This window comes from Centruroides sculpturatus, unplaced genomic scaffold, assembly GCF_000671375.1.
Source record: "Centruroides sculpturatus isolate CEXI.00-Female unplaced genomic scaffold, Cexi_2.0 scaffold358, whole genome shotgun sequence".
Classification (NCBI taxonomy): domain Eukaryota; kingdom Metazoa; phylum Arthropoda; class Arachnida; order Scorpiones; family Buthidae; genus Centruroides; species Centruroides sculpturatus.
In genome coordinates, this window is record NW_019384588.1 from 164,069 (window position 1) to 172,997 (window position 8,929).

The following is an 8,929-nucleotide window of genomic DNA, read 5'->3' on the forward strand; positions in this document are numbered from 1 at the left end:
AACTTAACGGTTTTTTGTGTCAAATTTGTAAGCTTGCCGACTTTTAGGGAAAATCAGTTAATCCTGTGTCGGTGATGGTCTAGGGTCCATTCGTACGTTAGTGGTGGCGGAGGAGACAAAGATGACAAGTATTTTACAGTGAAAATCGTTTATTAGAACAGGAAGATGCTTACATATTTGAGGTAGTTAGAAAAGTATTATCATAAAAACATACCAGTAAATTCCTATCGGTTGGGTTAAGTTATAAATCTACTCGTTATTCACGTAATCGGCCAAATATCTAGCGGGCGGGCGGCTAACAGCCCGGAACCGGTCCCGGATAGAATTGGAAGCGTTGGAATGTGTAGCATCAACTCAAGGTCGTAGGCTTCCACTAGCTAAACCGGGTGAGGTTGGTGCTCTGTAAAGCGCATGCGCGAATCTGGCTTTTTGGAATCTGACAATACAGAGATTTCACTCCGCTACTAATATTTGAATATACAATAGCAATCTAATTTTTTTTCACGTGTAGTATAGAAATTTGTAATAAGATACATAATGCGGTTATAATAAAATATTGTGCGATTATTTTCATATAATTAAAATTAATATGTATTTATTTTTTTTATAAAATACAAGGGTAGCGGCGCTTCCACCGCTTCTAATGACGGCACGCCACTGCTGTTTAGTTTCAGTATGATTCTAAATTTTAAGTTTTTAAAATTAACTGTAGTAAGAAACTCTTAATCTTTAGAAGTCTTTTCTTTCTTTCTTCTTCTCAGATGTTATGGAGATTTTAGCTCATATAGGCTCTTTCTCCGACAGACATTTGGTTAGAGATTGGCTTTTGTTTAAGTAAAATTTCGACCGATTAGCCGTATCCGAACGGCCTATACGTGCGCGCGGGGAATAATGCCTTCCAGGAGGACTTTTATGGGGAACTGGCCTCCTATTCAGTCGTTATTGGCAAGGAGAAAACCCGGAAAACTCCAAGCAGCCAGCATATCCGATCGCGGCGCGAACCCACGACCGAACTTCCCAGTGTTTAGGGTCTGGTCACCGCTATGAGCGGCAACGGAGACCACTCGCCCATTAGAAGTCCTTTTGAAGTTTTAAACTTTTAAAAAATCAATCTTCAGTCATATCAATGTTCTAATGCTTTAGAATTTTATTATTGTTAATTTCGAATAAAGAAATGAGAGATTATAAGCAGTTTATATTTCAGGTATAACCATTCCGGAAAATAAAGTAATTATTTAACAAAACGTATACATTTTAATATCAAGCAAACAAACTGTAATGAAAATACAATTTAAAAAAAAAAAAAAAAAGGTGAGCTTAAATGAGTTTCAATCAAGGCTTTTATTATTCAAATCAAAGTGCAAGTGGGTTACAAGCAGAAATCTGTGCTTCATTTAGATCATTATTTTCAACACGAATATCATTTAACAGGCTAACAATTATGGAAGAAATACTTTACGAAAATATTTCGAAAATAAACTCTCTCTACAATGTTCTTTGTTTTTTCTGTAAAATCCACAAAACATATAAAAGGCAATTACGGCTGGTCTAGCCACACTTCTTTTGTATTAATTCGCACGGAAAAATAATTTTAAGATTTTTGACAATGTTCTGACACTTTAGTGGCCATTTTCTGTCCCAAACGACCGGCTCTAGATTCCACTGCTTGTATTAACTGGAGGTTTAAACTCAAATCCAGTTGCGCCTGCGAACCTTGGTGATATGTCTCTCTTCTCATGTTGCAACTCAGCACCGTGTGCCCATTTTGTTCAAATTGAAAACAATCTTGTCCTTTATCAAATAAAGAGAAAATTTTATAAATTTGTAACTATAAATATATGGCACAGTAAATGGAAGAATTTGAAAAAAAAAACTTTCAAATTAAAACAGAAGAAGTATGTAGTAGATAATGCTAATAAAATCTATTATTTCGTGACAAATTTTGAAGAAAAAAAATATGATTTATGAATTAAATAAAATACGGGAGAAAAATCACTAAACTGAAATTAAAATCTTTTACTTACATAGATTTTAAAAGGATCTTCAATTTTCAAACAAGAAACTAAAAGTTTTAATACTAATAATTGTATAATATTTTCATAGTATTTTGTCTGATGAATACAGGTGTGCAGTAGCGCATCCAGAAGGGGAGGCAAAGAGTCCTGGCACCCTCCAAAGAAAAAGTAAAAAGAACCTGAAAATTTTTCCAAATATCTTTTCCTAATTGGGCTGCAATTTGAAAAAATTGTGGACCTATAAATTCGTCTGTTGTCCGTCTGTCCTTTCTTAATCTCAAGAATGGAGAACATAGATGAAATTCGCGACCAGATATGAAAAGTATAGAGGTAGGAGCCCCTGATTAACTATATATGAACTTGAACCGGAAATCACGTTATTTCAATTCAAAAATTTTCTCCTGAACGGAGTTAGATTCATCATCAGCATGACTTCATTGTTAACGAGAAAAGTATTATCATACATACAGGGACAAGACACTACTAAACTTAAGTGCACTGTGACAAAAAATTGCAAAATCACAATAAATAATTGTTCGTTAAAATTTGTTTTTTGTGTTTATGTTGTGTCTTTTCTTCTATTTCTATAGTAGTTATGAATTAGTGGCCACAAACTGAGAATTTTATTGAATTCCGCATTAAAAATGATTTTTCCGTTCATCTCGGCTCCCTAAGATTAAATCGTGAGTGCGCCACTGAAGGTATGCATCGCTTAATGACAGGAATACGTTTCGAGAAATGCGTCCTTAAACCACTTTGCTATTAAGCAATCATCATAGCGCATATACCACATAAACTTTGTATAAGTATCGTAATTTCGTGAAGATAACTCGCAATGGCGTATACTCTGCAGAAAATTGCGAGAGAAAACAAAACTTGTATAACCCATTCCATCGCATAATTGGTACCCACTTTGAAATTTTTCAAACATATAACCTATGCTTTATCCACATCAAATTATGTAGTCTACCATTCATATAGACTAGACACAATTTACGTATCTAAATGTAGAAAACGTATGGACAGCTACAAAATTTTCAACTCCATTATAATTTTATGGGACCTCCACGCTATTTATCATTAAGCAGTTCATACCCATATTAAATAATTATACACTTCATTTACAGCAGTTGTTCTAGCCTTTTGTAATGTTTACAGAATTGTTACATACATTGTTGCTAACTTTTTGATAAATGTTTCTGAAATGTTTTTATACCACTATGAAGTTCTAACTTCATACTTTCTAATAACAATCAGCGATTTTATTATAAAATAAAATTTAATTAAATAAAAGAAAATTAACTGCCTACAAATGAGCTGCTTATGTTATAAAATTTAAAAATTAATATACGAAAGGCTAACAAAAGTAAGTCTAATGATAAACTTTGTTTTTATTTGCATTAGCACTTTATTGGGGGAAGCCAAATTAGCATTAAAGATAATCATAATAAATTATTATAGTTTATCAATGCATTATGAAAAACTGATTTTATTAAATATATGCAAATATGAAAGTAGAGAAACAAAAAACGAAATGATTTAAATAAAACGGAATCAGTTAATACAGGACTAGATAAATACAAACACAAAAAATAAAGAATGAATAATCAAATTCATCAAAGTTAATATTAAATAACGAGCCATGTAAATTGGAGAAAAAATGTTTAAAGCATTAAAAGAACTGACTGACAATTTTCTAGAAGTTCTGCCCATAAATATTTATGAGTGTAGAAAAGAGAAATTAAATGATTCATTTNAAAACAGAAGAAGTATGTAGTAGATAATGCTAATAAAATCTATTATTTCGTGACAAATTTTGAAGAAAAAAAATATGATTTATGAATTAAATAAAATACGGGAGAAAAATCACTAAACTGAAATTAAAATCTTTTACTTACATAGATTTTAAAAGGATCTTCAATTTTCAAACAAGAAACTAAAAGTTTTAATATTAATAATTGTATAATATTTTCATAGTATTTAGTATTTTGTCTGATGAATACAGGTGTGCAGTAGCGCATCCAGAAGGGAAGGCAAAGAGTCCTGGAACCCTCCAAAGAAAAAGTAAAAAGAACCTGAAAATTTTTCCAAATATCTTTTCCTAATTGGGCTGCAATTTGAAAAAATTGTGGACCTATAAATTCGTCTGTTGTCTGTCTGTCCTTTCTTAATCTCAAGAATGGAGAACATAGATGAAATTCGCGACCAGATATGAAAAGTATAGAGGCAGGAGGCCACGATTAACTATATATGAACTTGAACCGGAAATCACGTTATTTCAATTCAAAAATTTTCTCCTGAACGAAGTTAGATACATCATCAGCATGACTTCATTGTTAACGAGAAAAGTATTACGTACAGGGACAAGACACTACTAAGTGCACTGTGACGAAAAATTGCAAAAATCACAATAAATAATTGTTCGTTAAAATTTATTTTTTGTGTTTATGTTGTGTCTTTTCTTCTATTTCTATACTAGTTATGAATTAGTGGCCACAAACTGAGAATTTTATTGAATTCCGCATTAAAAATGATTTTTCCGTTCATCTCGGCTCCCCAAGATTAAATCGTGAGTGCGCCACTGAAGGTATGCATCGCTTAATGACAGGAATACGTTTCGAGAAATGCGTCCTTAAACCACTTTGCTATTAAGCAATCATCATAGTGCGTATACCACATAAACTTTGTATAAGTATCGTAATTTCGTGAAGATAACCCGCAATGGCGTATACTCTACAGAAAATTGCGAGAGAAAACAAAACTTGTATAACTCATTCCATCGCATAATCGGTACCCACTTTGAAATTTTTCAAACATATAACCTATGCTTTATCCACATCAAATTATGTAGTCTACCATTCATATAGACTAGATACAATTTACGTATCTAAATGTAGAAAAGGTATGGACAGCTACAAATTTTTCAACTCTATTATAATTTTATGGGACCTCCACGCTATTTATCAATAAACAGTTCATACCTATATTAAATAATTATACACTTCATTTACAGCAGTTGTTCTAGCCTTTTGTAATGTTTACAGAATTGTTACATACATTGTTGCTAACTTTTTGATAAATTTTTCTGAAATGTGTTTATACCACAATGAAGTTCTAACTTCATACTTTCTAATAACAATCAGCCATTTTATTATAAAATAAAATTTAAATAAGAGAAAATTAACTGCCTACAAATGAGCTGCTTATGTTATAAAATTTAAAAATTAATATATGAAAGGCTAACAAAAGTAAGTCTAATGATAAACTTTGTTTTTATTTGCATTAGAACTTTATTGGGGGAAGCCAAATTAGCATTAAAGATAATCATAATAAATTATTATAGTTTATCAATGCATTATGAAAAACTGATTTTATTAAATATATGCAAATATGAAAGTAGAGAAACAAAAAACGAAATGATTTAAATAAAACGGAATCAGTTAATACAAGACTAGATAAATACAAACACAAAAAATAAAGAATGAATAATCAAATTCATCAAAGTTAATATTAAATAACGAGCCATGTAAATTGGAGAAAAAATGTTTAAAGCATTAAAAGAACTGACTGACAATTTTCTAGAAGTTCTGCCCATAAATATTTATGAGTGTAGAAAAGAGAAATTAAATGATTCATTTACAAAAAAAACTAGATCTCTAAAATCTCAAGGGGGCCAACATTTTCTTTCAATTCGCCCACCTAAAGAAGAAAGATTCTTTAGGTGGCATTAATGTTTGAATGGCATTAATGAAACAATGTTTCATTATCATCATGACATTCATTTGTTCTCATTTGATTCAAAGAAAATAAGGGAAGTTCAACTCTTCTTTGTTTCACATTCCACAGCAGTTTGCTCAATAAATTAAGAGACAAAATGTTAATTCAAAATTTCAATAGAATTTTAATAAACATGTATTCATCTAAATTATTAAATGCACATCTCAGACAGTCTCCAGTAATTTCTTTTATTGGTTTGTAATAAATACTCTCTAGCTTCTCAAATTTATCAAATACAGTAAACTCCTGCTAACTCAGACTAATAGGGGATAAAGGTTGTCCAAGTTATATACAGTACATTAATTTATTACAATCAGCTCTATACAGCTTTACTGAGCTTTATTAGGTTATACTGCCGAATTTTTTATTACAGGAAATGGACTCAAAATTTTTGTGACTACAGTATAAAAAATGTAGCCTACAGTCTTTAGTGACTTAATATAATGTACCATACTGCAAACATTTGTTAATTAAAATATTTCTATTGTCAAAAATATTTAATTTACAATGTTTTGAAAAAAAAATTTTGTCCATTAGCAGAGGTTTACTGTATATAGCCAATATTCATTTTTAAAGCATTTTACAAATAAATACTTTGGTGAGAACTTTTAAAATATAGTGTCTCAGTTGTAAACAAAGAATACATCTGTTTTCAACAGAAAAAGACACTTAAGATAGATGAGATTAAGGTGGCAGCCTATCACTCTGGGGTCCTGGAACCAAATCCGGGTGGACCAAAAACTCCAAAGATCTTTTGGGGCGATCCGTCCAAATACTTGGAACCCCAGCCAACCCCATTGAAACCTGGCCAAATCTTGGCTTGCTAAAAAAGGCCCTCTTAATGCCCATGAGGCAAAATTTTTAAAAAAATCTAAAATTTATTGTTAGTAAAAAATGAAAGGCATACAGCAGTGCAATGAGATGATAATTATTAACCAAATAGAAATGATAGATTAAGTCACTATTGAGAAAATGGCCCATAAATAGAAAAATAATAAATTCCATATCATTGATTGTATTCTAATATTTAATAATTTTTATCACACTTTTGAATTAGTTTTTCAATCCATAAAAATGTTTTAAAGCTAAACATTAATTTCCTAATTCCATAATTATTAAACTTTTTGAAGGTATCAAACTGTAACAATAAAATATTCTTAAGGCATTTTTAAAATAATAAAAATAAAAAAAAACTTAAATATAAATGGAGATTTTAATTAACTAACTATAAACTAAAATTATAAAGCCAAATTTAATTTTTAATAAATTAAAAATAAAAATAGTTAGAATTTAATAATAAAGCTTTTAAACAAATTTTTAAAATGTTACATTACATTTTATATTATTATTTAATTTCTTTACTATAGAATTTTTTATTTATAATATGAATACAATCATAACTGGTTAGATTGTAATTCGAAAATTGATAATTATTTTCTCAAAATGTTATGCTAACTATTATTTCTTTTTATAATTTTCTAAAACTTTAATTTGATTAAGAAATTAATCATTTGTAATTTAATTTTAAAAAATGTTTAAAGCAATAAAAATAAACAAAAGTTCAAATGTTCTTCTCTAAAGATTAATAAATCAAACTATTAAAAAAAATACGAAATGATGAAAATAAAATAGTTTATTTTTTCGTAAGCAAAATATAAATAAAATATGTCAAAATAAAGGAAAGATAAAGCAAGTGAATGGTCAACGTATCAGGATGGAGGTATGACCGTTAATAAAACAGGCAAAACATAGCATTCGTTTTTCAGCGAACAATGTGAGGTACCTCTTCCATCCAAGCTTTCTCTTATCTTTTGTTCTTCATATTCCAACCGCTGTTCTAATTTAACTTCAGGCGGAGCTTGTTCGTTTAATAATTTTTCGTGTTGCCTCAACCAAAACTCATGCTGTTTCTGATACTCACGTAATTCCGATAAAGTCCGTTGTAACGAGCTATTAAATAAAACAGTAATTTTATGAATATTAAAATAGAATATTTTCATGCTTAAATCTTAAACTAACATTAATAATAATGATACAATTGTATATGTATATATATGTTACCGCTAAAGCTCGGAAATTCGTTAATCTGCAGATTAATGAGTTTCGAGCTTTAGCGGTAACAAATAATAAAATAATAATGATATATATATATATTACAGTGGAACCTGATTAACTCGAAATGGTTGGGGAAAAAAATTTGGACTTTGAGTTTAAAATTTTGAGGAATTTGAGTTAGTTTGTTATGCTAGTCGATTGGGAAAAGAAAATGACTGAGTAAACACAACTTCAAGTTATCTGGTTAACCATGTTCCACTGTATTATATTTTCTCCAAGATAGTTCTTGTCCATTCAAAAATTATTGATTAATACATTAATTTCCTGATCATAATTATATATTCACTACAGCAGTATAAAATTTAGAAATATCTTTTCTTTGTATATGGCATTCTATAAACAACAAATTTTTAAAGTTAAAGCTAATATTCTTATACTGTACATATTCGATCCATCTTTAATTGTTTAATTTAAAATATGACCAACTGTGCAAATATATGCAAATATAGTAGATCCCGTATAAGATGGGTTCCTATAAATACGATTCCTATAAGACAGAGAAATATTGTGGCGGTATCCATAAACAACGGTAAAAAAACTTCTATAATTATGTAAAACGTCATCGGGCAGCCGAACTACTTTCCACCGTCCAGCGCCACGCTACAGACAGATTAGGCGGGTAAATTGAGTTTAGTATTAGTATAATTATATATAAATTATATATAAATTAGGTACTGTATATATAATTATATACAGGTAACCCCCGTATAACACGGCACTTCTATAGCACGGATTCGCTCTAACACGGTTCGAGAATTGGTACCATCCCCCGTATAACAGGAAATGTAATAAATTTTTACATACTTAACTAATAATAGTTCACGAAAATTATTATTTTTGTGAACTATTAGTACTTAAGTATGTAAATTTTCTCTTTTCGCCTTCTGTCGATACAGGTGGTCTTTCTCGAAACTTGTTTCAATGTTGCCAGATCACGACGCTTCTGCTTGTGATGTTGCCGAATGTTTTTCCCTTATTCCATACTTGCTTTATTCTTCATAAGTGCTTAGCACCATATAAGG

General features: G+C 30.1%; 1 protein-coding gene across 1 annotated transcript in view; it reads right to left on the minus strand.

The window, feature by feature from the left end:
- Positions 1–1,322: 1,322 nt before the first annotated feature.
- The window catches only part of LOC111624678 (tetratricopeptide repeat protein 17-like), a 66,950-nt gene continuing 59,343 nt past the window's right edge, over positions 1,323–8,929 (minus strand). The window contains exons 7-8 of the mRNA XM_023367588.1: positions 7,576–7,742; positions 1,323–1,791 (exon numbers count right to left, since the gene is read on the minus strand). Coding sequence (XP_023223356.1) covers positions 1,592–1,791; positions 7,576–7,742 — 367 coding nt within the window. The 3' untranslated portion in view covers positions 1,323–1,591. The remainder of the gene's footprint in view (positions 1,792–7,575; positions 7,743–8,929) is intronic.